This window comes from Marmota flaviventris, chromosome 2, assembly GCF_047511675.1.
Source record: "Marmota flaviventris isolate mMarFla1 chromosome 2, mMarFla1.hap1, whole genome shotgun sequence".
Classification (NCBI taxonomy): domain Eukaryota; kingdom Metazoa; phylum Chordata; class Mammalia; order Rodentia; family Sciuridae; genus Marmota; species Marmota flaviventris.
Window position 1 is genome coordinate 158,733,863 of NC_092499.1, and position 16,229 is coordinate 158,750,091.

The 16,229-nt window shown below is 46.1% G+C and overlaps 2 protein-coding genes across 2 annotated transcripts in view; both read right to left on the reverse strand.

Annotated features, from left to right (window-relative positions):
• Positions 1 to 240: 240 nt before the first annotated feature.
• On the reverse strand, positions 241 to 1,782 carry Insm1 (INSM transcriptional repressor 1). Its single transcript, XM_027953811.2, has one exon. The coding sequence runs from the start codon at positions 1,780 to 1,782 to the stop codon at positions 241 to 243; it is 1,542 nt and encodes a 513-aa protein (XP_027809612.1).
• Positions 1,783 to 9,393: 7,611 nt separating this feature from the next.
• The window catches only part of Cfap61 (cilia and flagella associated protein 61), a 253,731-nt gene continuing 246,895 nt past the window's right edge, over positions 9,394 to 16,229 (reverse strand). The window contains exon 27 of the mRNA XM_027953760.2: positions 9,394 to 9,594. Within this exon, the coding sequence (XP_027809561.2) occupies positions 9,394 to 9,594 (201 nt within the window). The remainder of the gene's footprint in view (positions 9,595 to 16,229) is intronic.

The following is a 16,229-nucleotide window of genomic DNA, read 5'->3' on the forward strand; positions in this document are numbered from 1 at the left end:
TGTTGCGCCATGGGGGTAGGGGGTGGGACACAACGCAAAGTCGGGGGTGGGGGTCCAAAAGGAGTCACAACGAGAAGACCGGGGTTACCGTCACGCCACAGCGAGAAGCGAAGACGACACTTTCACCCGGGGGTGAGGGCGCCCCAGTGCAGACACTGGGTCTGGGTGTGCAGGGCACGCTCTCTTTTGTGGGTCTCCAAGCGAAGGCACAGTCCTGGGGGCCAGGATGGAGGACGCGCTCTAGCAGGCTGGACGCACCGGCACCTGCAGGAGGATCACCTGTCTGTTCTCGGAAGGGTGACACTTGTTGATGTGCCGCGTAAGGCCCGGCGAACTGTAGAAGGTGGCCGGGCAGTACTTGCAGGGGAACACCTGGGCGGCGTGCAGCAGGCGCAGGTGGCGCTCCTGGGCGCCTTTGCTGGGGAACGTCTCCCCGCACACTGGGCACAGGTGGCACTCGGCGGACGCACTCAGGCCCAGCACGCCGGCCGCCTCGCCGTCGCCTGCTGCCTCCTGGGGAGCCTTCTCGTCGGGCCCCGGGTACAAGGCCAGAAGGTCCTCAGCCGGGGGCGCTGGCGGCGCGCTCTTGGCCTGCAGCGCCTGGTGGTGCGCCAGCAGGTGCTTGCGTAGATAGGCCTGCCGGCGGAACTTCTTGGAACAGTGGTGGCACTCGTAGAGCCCGTCCTCGGAGCCTGATTCGGAAACGCCGCCCGGGCTAGGCGTGTCCCGATCGCTGCCGCCGCCGTTAGCTTCCCGCGCTTCAGCCCTGGTGGTTGCTTCGGGTTCTGGCGCTCGGGTGGTGGCGGGCGCTGGCCGCGGTTTGTGCCAGCGGCGGTGAGAGGCCAGGTTGGCCGGGCAGCTGAAGACCTTGGCGCACTCGGGGCAGCGGTACTCCACGCGCACGATGCGCGAGCACTTGTGTTGCGCCAGGGCGAACGGGTCGGCGTACTCCTCTTTGCAGAGCTGGCAGATGAACTCGCCCAAGGGTCGTGCCGAGCCCCCCGCACGACCCCGCGGCGCCTCCACTGGACCCTCCTTGATCTTGAGCCCCAGCACCGGCGACGTGGTCACCTCGTCCTCGAAGTGCAGCTTGCGAATGGCCTTGGGCTTCTTGGCGCCTGGGGCCTTGGCTGCCTTGGCTGGCGGTTCAGTGGCGACGGCGGCGGGGGGCGCTGGTCGTTTGCCCGGAGGTCGCAAGGAGGCAGCGGGGGGCAAAGGAGGACCCGGGCCCGGGCCCCTAGCCGCCTCAGCACCCGCCGAGAAAGCTGTGCCCATCTTGAGCTCGGCAGGTGCGAAGAGGAGTGCATCGCCGCCGCAGGTGCCGCCACCGCCCGCGCCATTCGCGCCGCCACCGCCTCCCCCTCCGAGCAGCGCGGCAGGCGTGGGGAATGATTCCGCCGAGACCGGCGAGCCAAGGTTGAAGCTGCGCTCGAAGTACTTGTGCTTCTCGTGCTCGCGGCTCACTGGCCGCGTGGGGCTGTAGAGCGGCGCGGGGTGCGCGGCCTCGGGGTTTCCGAAGTGCGCGGCCCGCGGGCCCTGCGGGGGTGGCGGCGGGCCCGGCGCGCAGGCGAGCGCGGCGGCGAGCGCCGCATGGGCGCGCTCGGTGGGCGGCGGTGGCGGCGGCAGCGGGCCCGGTCCGGGGCTTGGCACCGGGGGCTCCGCACGGGCGCCCCCACAGCTTGGCGAGAGCAGCAACGCGCGATCGCCGTCCTCGCCGCCGCGGACCCGGTAGGACACGGGCGTGGACTTCTTGCTGCGCTTCACCAGGAAGCCGCGGGGCATGTTGGCGCGGTATGAGGGCAAGGCACTGGCTGGGTCCCACCTCTACGCTCGGCCCCAGCGGCCCTCAGTGTCCCCGGCCCATTGCCCAGGAGCGGTGGCTGCAGGACTTGCGTGGCGTCAGCTGCGGCTCAGCCCGGCTCTGCGCCTTGCACGCGCGTCCCTGTCCCCGGGTCCGGGAGCCGCTCCCTTTTAACGGGGGGAGGGGGCCATTGTTCTCGCCTCCCGCTTCTCCCAGAGCCAATCAGCGCGTTCGCAGCTCCTCCGCCTGCTAGGGTGGGAGGGCAACGGAGCGGCAAAAAGGGGGCCGGGACTCGGGGGTCGCCCGGTAGGTGCGGCAGATGTACCTGAGGGCGCGGGGCCCCAGTGCGCGCCCCTCTGCCGCCCCGCCCGGCGCCGCCGCCCCGCCTGGCCCAGGCACACGCCCGGCCCCGCCTCCCTTCACGGTCTGCTGCTCCTCTATGGGGAGGCGCACGTGCCTGGGCTTTGTGTCTCTCCTCCGGGGGGCGCGGAGCCGCCAAATGGGCCCGTCCATCAGCACGACAATGCATGCCCCCCTCCCGCGCGGGGATTACCCGCGGGTCGCGAGCAAAATAGCAACAAAGGAGAAGAATAGCCCCAAATATGTCAGGAGGGTTCAATCCGCGAGCCGGAGCCGAGGGGGAAGTTGTGCGCGCTGATTGGGTGGGGGCGGGGGTGAGCAAAAGCTGGCGCAGGGAGATCTAAGTAAGGGCTGCGGGGGCGGGAGAGGGGCCAGGATCCCCGCGTGGTAGTTGGGAAATTATCGAGAAGGGAAGATAGCTGTAAAGTCCCCCAGGCCCCAGCACCCGCCCTTGCCTTGGACGGATGGGCCGCGGGACCCCGGGGTTCCGATTGTGGGTAGAAGATTTGACCTCCTGGCTGCAGCTGAGGGTGATATTTGTGCTTGCAGCTTCCACGCGGCTGCGGGCCTCGGAAAGATTTCTTTTTTGAGTTTGAGAAACAGTTGGCACAGTGCTTCTTCAATAGTCAGCATACCCGGGACTGGAGCGGGGACGAGCTGGGTTGGGTTTAAAAAAAAAAAAAAAAAGACCCACTTGAATTTCTTAACTTTTTTTTGTAAGTTCTTGGGGGCTCTGGGATTTACAACCTTGCAGGTGCCGGGCTCGGGCTGCTCTCAGCCTCCGCGCCTTCCAGGGCTGGGTTAATCCATGTTGAGTTGGCCAAAGCCTGAAACGGGCGGCCCACGTCGTGTACCCCAGTGAAGTTGGTTTCTGCCCTCCCCGCGCGTTCTCATGCATTTTCATTCTGAGCGGGCATTTTGTCTGCCGGTTGACATCAGATGCTAAATCAAGGGCTCTAATCAAGGCGCTGCGGAATAAAGGGGCCGCCTGTCTGGGCGCGGGCCCCCCCGGAGCCGTGCCCCCTTCACCTTTGTGAAGGAAATTAACCTCCCGCTATTGAGCGCCGGTCGCGGCCAATCTGGACGCAAAAGAGACGCGTGCTGCCGGCCTGGGGGAGGGGGGCAATCTGTCCTCTGAGGCAGGCTGTGGCCTCAGAGAGGACAAGCCGCTTCTTCGGTGCCACCAGGAAAAGACAACAGCAAAGAACCCCCCCCCCCCCCCCCCGCCTCACAGCGCCGCTCCGTTTGGACCCAGATCGAGCCGACTGTCCCCCCTTCCTCTTCCCAGCCTGGCGCCGAGGAAACAAAAGATAAAATCTACGGGGGACTGGGGCAGAACCCCACGAGTGTGTAGTAGCCCCGATCGTGCATCGCGGGGGAACAAATAGCAAAGCCACATAAAATGTCTAGTTGTAAAGAAAATGTCACTTTATTAAAAGAAAAGGAAACAAAAATTTCAGCAAAGCTCTGTACACCCAGATTTTGCTGAGTTTTGCTTATGCTTCATTCCACTGAAGGCATTTAATTGCTTTGGGTTTTCCCTCTGAAAATACCCTGGCATGGAAATTAAACTTATTTTTTCAATAAAAGTCATGTGAGTAATAAGTTGTGATGGGGATAGTTTCTTAGGGTCAGTTAATTAGGATCTAGCCAAGGGGAGAAAGATGCTTGATGATTTTATGTTTACGATTTCTTTTAACCTACACGCTGAAAACATAAAATGGATATGTTTTGAAAGGTCATACCCTCGATTTAAAAATGCTAACTGTGATGAGTCCTAGTCCTAAAAAAAGTTAGAAATCATAAAATGAATTTAAAATTTATGAATGTTTTGGTCTAAAAGTAACTGATGTTATTTCCTTGCTCTTTTGAACGCTGATTAATACCGCTGATGAAATTAGAAGTGGGAAAGGGATTCCGAGACAGCTTTGGCCAATTTTATTTTCTAATCACGAATCCCATCTGGGTTGTGGAATAATAGGGCAGGGCGGTGGGGGCCATCTCCGCCGGCCATCTCCAACTTAACTGCGGGATATTTGGTTTTGCATATGTAACACTCCTTTCATTCAACAGATAACAGGGAGAGTTAGTCACCTAGTGAATCCTTAAAAAAAACAACACCCATAATTGTAAAGAGGGTGTGAGGGGGGGGCACTACCATCACAAAAGAAAATCAAAACAAAATCCCTGCCTGAGGGAATCCAAACTGGGCTCTGAATTTAGTCGAGAAAATCTATTGAATGCTATTGAGATACTGAGATTCAATGGATTCGTTTCTTTCTCTTTATTCGTGGCTTCTAGTCATGCCAGCGGAAATGAAATCTGCTTTCAGACGGTACAGCCAAAATAAATGGAAACTTGAAAGGTACAACCGTACAAAACTAATTTCATAAAGCAGGGCTGAGAAAGAATTAGGCTGTGCGCGCGCACGCACACACCAGCAACCTCCAAGCAGGTGCAGCAGTGCACCGAGTCGTGAATCTCCGCCGCCTTCTGCGTGATTTTCTTAGAATCTTCGTGCCCGCAGGGATGGGGACAACGGGTCAAGATACTTGTCTTCCTCTAGGAAGAGCACAGCGCCATCACACTGCGCCCCTGCGGCCTGCCTTTGCGCACTGCGAATAGGGCCGCACCGAGTTCAGTTGGGGAAAACCCTGAGCGTTGATTTGCCCGCCTCAAGGGGGGATTCCTGGGAGTCGGTGAGTAGAAGGTTCCAAGGTGGCTCCTCTTTCTTGCGGGGTCCTGATCAGGGCTTGGGAAGAATCCTGGGGCCTCTTGGCTTATTCCTGGCAGACCCCAATGTGGGTTCTTCCTCCGACCGCAGAGGAACTAGAGGCCGCTGGCCCTCCAAGTTCTCCTGTCCAGAGGTTCAGATTGCCGTCGGGGCGCACGCCAGGGTTCCCTGTGATCCACAGTTCTGCTCCGTATCAAAGTTGAGGTTCCACGGAGTTTTTAGAAAGCGCTCATCTTGGAAATGAGCGTGGATACCGGAAATTTCGCCGGAGGAATTATTTCCTTGGGATGTCGAGGAGTTTAGGCAGCCCTTGAACTCCTAGGAGAAGACCACGAGACTGCAGTCACACCCCCACAGCAGGGAGCGCGTTTGAAGCCGCTGGGGCGCGGGGGAGTTGTTAGGGTGTCTCCCGCCATTCTCTGACGACCCCTCTCCTGGCTTCACAGAAACCCGACCCTCGCCCCATGCACAGCCTTTCCTCTCCACGAGCCACGACCCTGCTGGAACAGTGCGTTACCGCCCCCAGTGCCCGCCGCCCGGACCCAGAGGGTCCCGCGCCCCTGTGCTCTGGGGAGCGCCAGACCGGAGACCTGGAGAGGCTTTGTGTTTGCAGGAATGAGGAGTTGTTGTGTCAGTCCCGGGGGCACGCGAGAGACACGCGCAGCCCGCCCGCCGGCAGCCCCACCCGGCCGGGTCCGGCCTCCAGGCACCTTCCGGGGCCCCCGCCCGCAGGCCGTTGCCTTTGTTTGGTACATTAGCATAAAGCTGCCGTGGAACCTCCCGTTCAAATAATTCCACACAAAAGGAGAGTGCATGAAAGAGAGCGAACAAGGGAGAATCCGTGAGGCTGCGCCGTCGGCCTGGCGCGGGGAGGGACCGCGCTCAAGTATTTCCCTCCCCTCGAGTTTCAAGTGCCCCCTGGCAATCTGCTGTGCGCCCATTATTCCACCGGGGCCCGACGGGGTGGCTGGCCGCCTCTTTTATCCTCCTGAGTGTGCCGTCGGGGCCACTGCACTGTCCCTGAAGTGCCCTTAGGGCTGTTTGTTTTTGCCCCGGTTGGGACAGTCCGGGCCGCAGAGCGAGGAGGTCCCGATAGTAGGGCGCGGGCTCGGCGACTGGAAGGGTAGTGCAAAAGCGGGCAAAGGCAAAGTCAGAGAATGTAGGACAGTCACAACCGGAGAATCTTGTCAAGAGCAGCCCAAGACAGCACTGACCCCATCGGGATGACATTGAACGTGGGACTCAAAAGTGGTCTGAGTCCACCTGTAAGGTGACAGGCCACTCACTAGCTTTGCGCGTCTCTGTCTCCGATGATGAGCCTAGAGGTGTGAAAGGCCGCGACGGGCCCAATCACACGCCCACCTTCTGGAGGGTCCGTCAGGGGCAATTTTTGACTCAGTCTGGGGTCCTGTCCTTGAGTTTAGGGTGTATATTCCTTCCTCCTCCATCACCGTTTCGTTTTTCTTCTCTTCTTGTCCCTCTTTCCTTTTCTCATTTCTGTTCTACGCAATCCTGTTTCTTTTTTCACCTCCTCTTGTCCGTCATCCCACTTCCCTTCTCTTCCCTTCTTTCTTTCCCCACCTCTTTCTCTCCATCCTGTTCCACCCCTCCCACCTTCCTTCTCTTTCTTCCATCTTTTCCACTCTTGACTGTTTGTTTTCTCCCTCACTTCCAGTCTTTCCTACCCTGACTGTCCCCCTTTCTACCAAGTCTCTCCCTCTTTCCCAGTGTTTCTTCTCAGCCCCTCTGTTTCTCCCCTCACCTCTCTGTTTCTGTCTTCTCTTTCTCTCCCCCTCCAACCTCCCTCTCTCCTCCCCAGTCTTCTTCCCCCCCCCTTAACCCCCTCACTTTCTCCCTTTTACTCCCCCCACCTCTTCCCTCCTCCCCACAGGCCAATGTGTGTTATTTTATTTGTCTAGAGAGAGCCTATTTGTTCAGTGATGTGTGGCCTCCTGGTCGCCTGCTTTAATGGGGGACGCGGAGGCTTGGTTTCTGGAAGCATTAGCATACAGCTGCCGGGCTCCGTGCCCCATTCCAGGCTTGTACTTTATCCCAGCCTTATCATCACTTCTTCTCTCAACCAGAAAACAATCAACAGCTCCTCTCCCTGTTTCTTGGCTAAGACTCACTCACTCCAGTGCGTTCTAACACACACACACACACACACACACACACACACACACTCTTCTAAGGGTAAATATTGATTAGAGGGGTTTTTAATCCCCCACGCAATGTTTCCTTTCCCCTCTCACTTCATCTTTTATTTTTCTTTGCCTCCTTGTGTTATTTTAATCCAATAAAATCACAAGGACCCATTTTTGCAAAGGAGGTAGCTATAATATTAAAAACTGATAGCGCATCAGATAGGGTGTTGTATGTGATGTGAGAGGATAACACTTTGGAAAATTAACTTTGGTATTTCCTTGCCAATATTCTTTGCTTAAAATGCAAAATTCCAAGCTCAGGTGGAAAGCCCAAGATATTCCCAGCTCAACAGCACTGAAATACACAGGGACTTCAAGTGTTTACCTGCCTCTACAAAATTTATGTCCTATGCACACCCAGAGAAGTCCAAATATTGGTCTTTTGGAAGCCCTTTCTTTTGCCAGGCTTTATCGTCTCTTTATTCCGCCCTTAAAATAGCCAATTTCAAGCTATGGCCAATGGCTCTTGAATTCTTCTCTTAGGAAACTTGTTCTTCAGTGGTAAAGCTTTTAGGTCTACATGCCAGATTCAGGAAATTATTTCACAAATATGCTAAATTTCCTAGATTCAGGAAATTACTTTCTAAGAAAGGAGCAAGGATTCAAATAACATCCTTTGGAATACTTAGTAAGCTAAAGTATGTTTTAGATATTTTCAAATGTGTTCTAGTGCTTATGAAGATCCTTACCAAAAGGCAGCAGAGGAAAACTGTTATCAAATTTATGCATGATTTGGTACTAAGGTTGACATTGTCATTTGGGGTCATTTATATGCAACTAGAGGAGGCTTTATCATGGTAATAGTTGGTCACAGAAGTTATAACTGTTGATCCTCTAACTGAAGTTGTTCTGTTAATCTTCATTTCAGCATCCTAGGGTTTGTCACAGAAACTTGCTCCATTTGCTGATGAGTTTGACCCAAGTCCTCTCAGGGGAAAAAAACTAGGGAGAGAGTTGCCTGAGCTGACTCATTCTCCAGTCCCTGAAATATGGTTCCACGTGTGTTGGTTCTCAATTCTGAAGAGTGAACCAGGAGCAATTGTTTCCCATTCAAGTTACACAGTTTGTACCATATGGCCAGTGCTGGGCCCTCCCCCAAAATGACCCAGGCGTTTGTGTAAAATTTACATGTGAAGGAATTAATGGCATTTATGGCTTGATTTTGCCTGCCTTGAAAAAATCAGAGTCCAGTGTTCAATTCTGAAGCAATTTTGTTTTAGAGAAGTATTAGTTTGGTAGTTCAAAATAATTGGTTTTCAGTAGAGAGTTGCATAATGTGTGCATAATTCTGTAATGCCAATTCTAACTTTTCCTAATAAAAATGGATAATCGTAAATGTGCCAACTTTTGCTAAATGTTAACAGAAATACAAAAGATGAACAAAAACTGGAATTGTGTTCCTGGAAACCAATTTTAAGCCCTGATATTGGTCAAAAAAATCATGTCACATTATACTAAAATAGTTTCAAATAAATTAAAACAATCATATGTGTTGCTTCCCAGTTCCAGAATCCATGTGTTTTCTAGTAGGCAATTCATTTGCTTTATTTTATAAGAGAGAGGTTTTCTGATCCACCTTCCAGGTGACAGGTAACAGGGGAGCCCCTGCCTGTACTCCCAGCAAAGCAGCAGTGCTTAAGGTGAAAGAAAATACACTAGATTAATTTCCCACTTCCATTTTACAATCTAAAACCTGTGAGTGAATCCCTGGATCTTCCAGTTTTCCTGTGTCTTTATGCTCATAATCTGCAATATGAATTTAAAAACATAGGGAATATGATAGTAACCTCTTTGTTTCAAAGGTCATGGAAGCTTTTCTACCCAATCATTCCTTCTGATGTTGGGCTGTAGATTTAATTTCTCATCATCTGGTTACTAATTTTTCATTTGGGGCACATGCTTTTCTTTTGTAATCACCTATAAGTATTACTGGATAAATATACTAAGAACTAAATTGACCCTAGAATATTACAGGAAATAAAACAGAATCACACCCAAGGTAAGCACCAGTTTTACACAGTATGATCTCATTTCATTGCTAAAATGGATTACTCTCACAGGAACATGTCTGGTATTTATTGGTAAAGCGTCCCTGCCCCAGAATAGAGACGCACGGTCGTGCGCCACCTCCTGGAAGAAAATAAAACTACAGGCATAAGTGAGGCGGAAAACAATCCAGGAAACCACGATGGCGCTTAGCTGTCAAGCCAAGCTTCTGGGAGCTTTTCTATTTCTACAGAGCACTTGCGATAACTAAATGTATGGATATAATACGATGGAGACCCTGGCCACAATTAAATGATGCCGGGCCACGCGTACATGGGCAGGTGGTAATGGTTATAGTGTAGATAGTCGAGGATGCTTCTTTCCACCAGGTTTTTGTAGATGGTTTCCTGGAAAACTCTCTTGAGGTATTTCCTGGGGCTCTCCTTCAGGTTTATTTCCTCGTCTTCTATCTGATGGGCTAACTGTTCTATGGAAGGAAGGTTTTCCTCCTGTGAAATGCAGTACAAGGTTAGATAAAGAAGTTGGACTCTGCACACCTCAATAACCAGGCAATTTTATAAAAGTAAAACAAAATATAGTCAATTCCTAAGGAAGGTAACTTTTTCTTGCTTTTCAGAAATTGTTTATAATCGTGGCAAATATACATAACATAAACTTTATTATTTTAATCATATTTCAGTGTACAGTTCAGTGGTATTTGGTACATTCACATTGTTGTACAACTATTGCTACCAGAACTTGTTCATCATCCCAAACTGAAACTCTCTGTCCATTAAATAATAACTCTGTTCTACTCTCCTCTCATTCTCTGGCAACCATAGTTGTACTTTCTTTCTCTATGACTACTCTAGGGACCTCAGGTGAGTGGAGACATTCAGTGTCTTTTTGTGACTGGTTTCTATCATTTAGCATAATGTCTTCAGGGTTCACCAAGGATGGTCATTTTATCCTCCTTTTCAGATAAGAATTATCTGTAGGTCATACATACTTTAAGGTTAAGAAAGGAGCAACTGAACATTTGTGCTTGAAAACTCCTAGATAATTTTGTTGTTTGCAGTCCTTAAGAGATAGAATCTAATAACCTTAGAATAAAGTCAACTTTCATTGATATTTCTAAATATAGGGTTCAAAAGGAATACATTTATTTGAAGTTGAGGTTCAGATGCTATGTAATCTACAAAATCAATATAAAAAGGATACACATAAAGACAATTGATAGAATTGTACAGTGAACACCTGCACACATGTATACACTACCTGAATTCTACAAGTAACATTTTACTGTGTTTGCTTCATTTCCATTATCTGCCTTTCTATAGAAGGATTTTTATAAAAATCATTTCACTCAGGTTTGAGGTGTGTGTGTTTTTTTTACACTGTGATTTTAAACATTACCCTAAATATAAAGTCATATGGACTTTGATGATATATTTATTCACACTTCCAAGAATTCTTATTTTTTCCCTAACAAAAATGGATTACTTGCAGGTTTCTACTGGATCACTAATTGATTTTATTTATTTATTTATTTTTAGTTGTATATGGGCTCAATACCTTTATTTGTTTTTATGTGGTGCTAGGATCAAACCCAGTGCCCTTCCACTGGTGAAGCAAGTGCTCTACCACTGAGCTACAACTCTAGTCCATGGACCACTAATTTATTAATGGTAAAGAATGAATAGAAAAGAAGATTCACGCTTTATGGAAGCATGTCATCACTGGGTTATTTAAGCAGATGTGGAAAATTATACACAACATCTGGAAGAACAGTCTGGGAAGATCACAGGAATTCAGGTTTAAACCAGCTCCACAAGGCAGGGAGAGGGGAAGAAGAAAACTGATGCCATTATCTTAACATTGGAGGTGCTTGAAACACTGAGCACCACCAATACATATCCCTGGAAAATATTCCACAGATACATATGGGGTTGATTCTTCCTTAAATTCACTGAAGAGTTGTATCAAACCAACACAAAAACAATGAGCTTATTTACAGTTTCATGTTCAATATGTGGCTTTTTTTGTTTGTGTCTGTCTTCTTTCACTTAGCATAACATTATCTTCTTAAAAATCTTCTGAAAGTGTCTTTTCAAATTGTATTTTTAATCAACAAGTAATCATATTATATGTTTATGTGGACAATGTGCTGTTATGACACCTGTCTACATCTTGGAATGAGTAAATCAGTCTAATTAGCATATGCATCACCTCATATGCTTATCATTTCTTCATGGTGAGAATATTTATTCACTTGTTTTTGTGTTTCTGGGGATTGAACCCAGTATGAGAACATTTAAAATCTACTCTCAGCAATTTCAAGATATACTATGTATTATTTTTATTATTATATTATTATTAACTATGGTCAACACATTGTACAATAAATTGCTAAAACATTTTCTTCTGTCTGAAACTTTGCATCCTGTACTTTGAAACCAGGTAATGTAACACCTCTAAACTTTGTTCTTCTTTCTCAAGATTGCTTTGACTATTCTGTGTCTTTTGTGGTTCCATATACATTTTAGGATTTTTTTTTATTTCCGTGAAAAATTCCAATGGAATTTTGATAGATTTACATTCAATTTGTGGATTGCTTTGGATAGTATGGACATTTTTAACAATATTTATTCTTCCAATCCATGAACATAGAATGTCTTTCTCTTTACTTGCGTTATCTTCAATTTCTTTCATCAACTTTTTGTATGTTTGTTTTTTCTGCAAAAAGCTTTATTTTCACGGCTTGGAGAGGGCTCCAGAGTAGTTTAAAAAGACAGAGGGAGAGGCTTAGTGGAAGCCCTGATACTAGAAGATGTAGAAGGGGCCCTCAAAAGTCACTGGGCTCTGGAGCTCCTCGTTGTGCTTGAGGATGAACTTTCAAGGAGACACCTCACCAGGTCTGGGAGCCACAGGCTGGGGATATCAGTAAGGTGGCTGTCCATCCTCTTGATGAGTTTTATATCTTCATTTGGGAATTCATTCTCTAGCAAGTCACAAAGATAGGGATCCATGTGAGCAGAATCCAGGGCTTGCGGATCCACTTGGCTTAGGCCTTTCTCCAGGGCCATGGCAGCTTCCATGGTGTCCAGGGTTTTACTCCACCCATCTTGAGAAGGCACATCTTAGAAGAGGGCATGGTCACTGCATTGGTTTTGTGTCTTTCAAGAGATGATCAGAGCTCTCATGCTTTTCCTCAGCCAACTTGTCAAAGAAGTGGCCCACACCCTCCAGAGTCACATTGTCACAGTTGAAACAATAGCCTAGAGGGACTGGGGTTGTGGCTCAGTGGTGGAGCACTTGCCTTGTGCCTGCGAGACTGCGGGTTTGATCCTCAGTACCATATAAAAATAAATAAGTGAAATAAAAGTATTGTGTCTAACTACAAGAAGAGGAGGGGGAGGGGGAGGGGGAGGGGGAGGGGAGGGGGAGGGGGAGGGGGAGGGGGAGGAGGAGGAAAGAAAGAAAGAAAGAAGAAATAGTAGCATAGAGAGGAATAGGTGTAGGAGGCCCAAATATGTAAATTAAACAGTTGCTGGTGGTCTCCACCTCTGAATCTGGGAGGCCATGGTTGGTTGGTGATAAGGAGCTAACAATAAAAAAATGTTGGCCTGTTTTGCAGGCAAGATGTGAATGAGAAGATGGTCCTAAAGCTTGCAACTGGAGAGAAGATTGGAAGGTGGTTGGAAGCTGGAAGAGAGGGACCCACTGGGGCCTGTTCCATCCAAACATCACTAAAGCAAGAGACAGACCTGTGGGACTTCTGGGCAGGCTACTCTCATCATTGTCTCATAGTTTTCAGTATACAGATCATTCATGTCCTTGGTTAAATTTACTCCTAAATGTTTTTTATTCAGTTGTAAATGGGAATGTTTCCTTAATTTGTTTTTCAGGTAGATATTGTCAGTATATAGAAATGCTACTGAGTTTTTATACTGATTTTGTGTCTAATTTTACTGAGTCTATCAGCAAAGTTTAGAGTTCTCTTTGTGTGTATGTGTGTGGATTCTTTTCTCCTTCTTGTCATTCCCTTCTTCCTCCTTCTTTTTGATGGATTTTTTTAGAGCTTTCTGTATATAAAATCACGTCATCAACACAAAGAGACAAATTTACTTCTTCTTATCTTATTTGCATGGCTTTTGTTTCTTTTTCTTGCCTAATTGCTCTGGATATGATTTCCAGTACTATATTAAGTGGAAGTAGCAAGAGTGGGCATACTGGTCTTGGTCCTGATGTTAGAGTCAAAGATTTCAACTTTTCATCATTGAGCTTGATATTAATTTTGGGCTTGTCATATATGGAGAAATGTTCCTAATATATCTTTATTTTTTGAGAGTTTTTTAAAATCATTGATTAAAGCATTTATCAAACGCTTTTTCAGTATCTATTTAGATAATTATATGATTTTGTCCTTCTGGAATAAAGTTTTGAGGTTCATCCACTTTGTAAAATGTACACTTCATTTATTTTCATGGCTAAATGCTGTTCCAGGTATGGATAGAGCATATTTGTTTATCCATTGACCTGTTGTTGGACTTTGTGTTGTTTCTTCTTTCTAGCTATATGAATAGTGCTTTGAATATTTATTTATTTATTTTTGGTACTAGGGATTGAACCCAAGGGTGCTTGACCACTGAGCCACACCCCAGCCCTTTAAAAAGGCATCTATCTATCTATTTATATTTTGAGACAGGGTCTCATGAAGTTGCTGAGGCTGGTTTTGAACTTGGAATTCTCCTGCTTCAGCTTCCTAAGTTCTGGGATTACAGGCATGTGCCACTGTACATTTATGAACATTTATGTACAAGTATTTGTTCAGATATCTTTTTCAGTTCTTTTGGATATGCTTATGGTAGTGTAATTGCTAGGTCATGAGGTAATTTTGTGTGTAATTTTTGATGAACTATCAAATAATTTTCCATAGCAGCTGTATAATTTTGTATTACCACCAGCAATGTCTCCATTTTTTCACATCCTCACCAACATTTATTTTCTCTTTCTTTCTCTCTCTCTCTTTCCTATAGCCATTCTAGTGGGTGTGCAGTGGTATCTCATTGTGGTTCTGATCTTTATTTCTCCAATGATCAATGATATTGAGTATGTTTTCATGTAAATGAGCTTATATATTCCATATGGAATCTTAATTTTGTTCCATTGATCTATATATCTATCTTTATGCAAGTACCACAATGTCGTGTTATTAAATTGTTGTTGTTCTGGAGATTGAACCCAGGGATGCTTTACCATTCCTTTTCCTTTCTATTATTTTTTTATTTTGAAACAAGTTCACCCTAAGTTGCTGAGGCTGTCTTCAAATTTGTAATCCTCCTGCCTCAACTTCCAGTGTCACTGAGATTACAGGCATGTACCACCATGCCCTGGCCTTGTTTCTAAATCTTGAAATTGGAAGTATGAGTCCATCAACTTTGCTCTGTTTTTTTCCCCCAAAATAATTTTTGGCTATTTGGAGTCCTTTGTGTTTCCATATGACCTTTTCTATTTCTGTTAAAAAAAGTCTCCTTTGAATTTGATAGGAGTCTATGTTGAATATGTAAGTAGTTTTAGGTAGTATTACCATTTTAATAATACAAAGTCTTTAGATCCACGAATACAGACCCATTTATTTAGGTCTTCTTTAATTTTTTTTCAGAAATACTTTGTAGTTTTCAATGAGAATTCTGTGTTACTTTGATAAATTTACTCCCCATTATTTTATTCTGTTTGATGCTATTATATGTGGAATTGTTAATTTCATTTTCAGATTATTTACTGTAATGTAAGTGTTGTGTGTTGATCTTGTATCCTGCAATTTTGCTGAATGCATGTATTAGCTTAATAATTATTTTGTGGAATATTTAAGATAATATCATCCTATGATAGTGATAGTTTTATTGCTTCCTTTCCAATATGGATGACATTCCTTTTTTTCTTTTCTCTCTCCCTCCCTCTCTCTCTCTTTGCATAATTGCTCTGACTAAAATTTCTAGTATAATGTTGAATATAAATGATGGAAGCAGGCATCCTTATTCCAGGTCTCAAGATAAGATTTTAGCTTTCAAACTAAGTGTAATATTTTTTTAAATATTTATTTTTAGTGTAGTTGGACACAATACCTTCCTTTTTATTTATTTATTTATTTATTTATTTATTTATTTATTTATTTATATGGATTGCTGAGGATCAAACCCAGAGCCTCACATGAGCTAGGCGAGCACTCTACCACTGAACTACAACCCCAGCCCAAAGTGAGTGTAATATTAGTTGTGGATTTTTCAGAATTATTCTTTATCAGATAGGGGAAGTTACCTTATATTGCTGTGGGTTTGTATGTGTGTTTTGATTATGAAAATGTGTTTGATTTTTTTCAAATGCTTTTTCTGCATCAACTGAGAACATACTATTCCCCCCTATTTTTATTAAAGTAGTATATCACTTTGATTCATTTTCTTCTTCTTCTTCTTTTTTTTTGTGGTGCTGGGGATTGAACCCAGGGCCTTGTGCATGCAAGGCAAGCACTCTACCAACTGAGCTATATCCCCAGTCCTCACTTTGATTCATTTTCATATGGTGAGCTACTTTTACAGTCCTGGCAAATCTCATATGGTCATGGTGTATAGTTCTTTTAACACACTGTTGGATTTGGTTTGCTAATATTCTGTTGAAGATTGTTACATATAAATCATAAGGGATACTGGCCTATAATTTCCTTTTTTGTGTGTTGTCTTTTTCTGACTTTGGGTAATGGTCTCAGAGTATGGTTCCTTCCTTCTGTATTTTTTGGAAGAGTTCAAGAAGGACTGATGTTAATTCTTCTTTAGATGTTTGGAGGAATTCACTAATGAAGATATCTATTCCTGGGTTTTTCTTTGTTGGGAGGTTTTTGATTACTGATTCAATTTCTTGACTTTTTATAGGTCTTGAGATTTCCTATTTCTTTTCCAGTCAGTTTCTAGGAATTTGTCTGTTTCATCCAGGTATCTACTAATTAGTTGGCATGATCATAATATTCTCTTATAATCTTTTTTTATGCTTTTTTTTAAGGTTGGTAGTAATGTCTTCACTTTCATTTCTGATTTGGTAATTTAAGTCTTTTTTTCTAAGTCTATCAATTTTCTTGATTTTTTTTTCA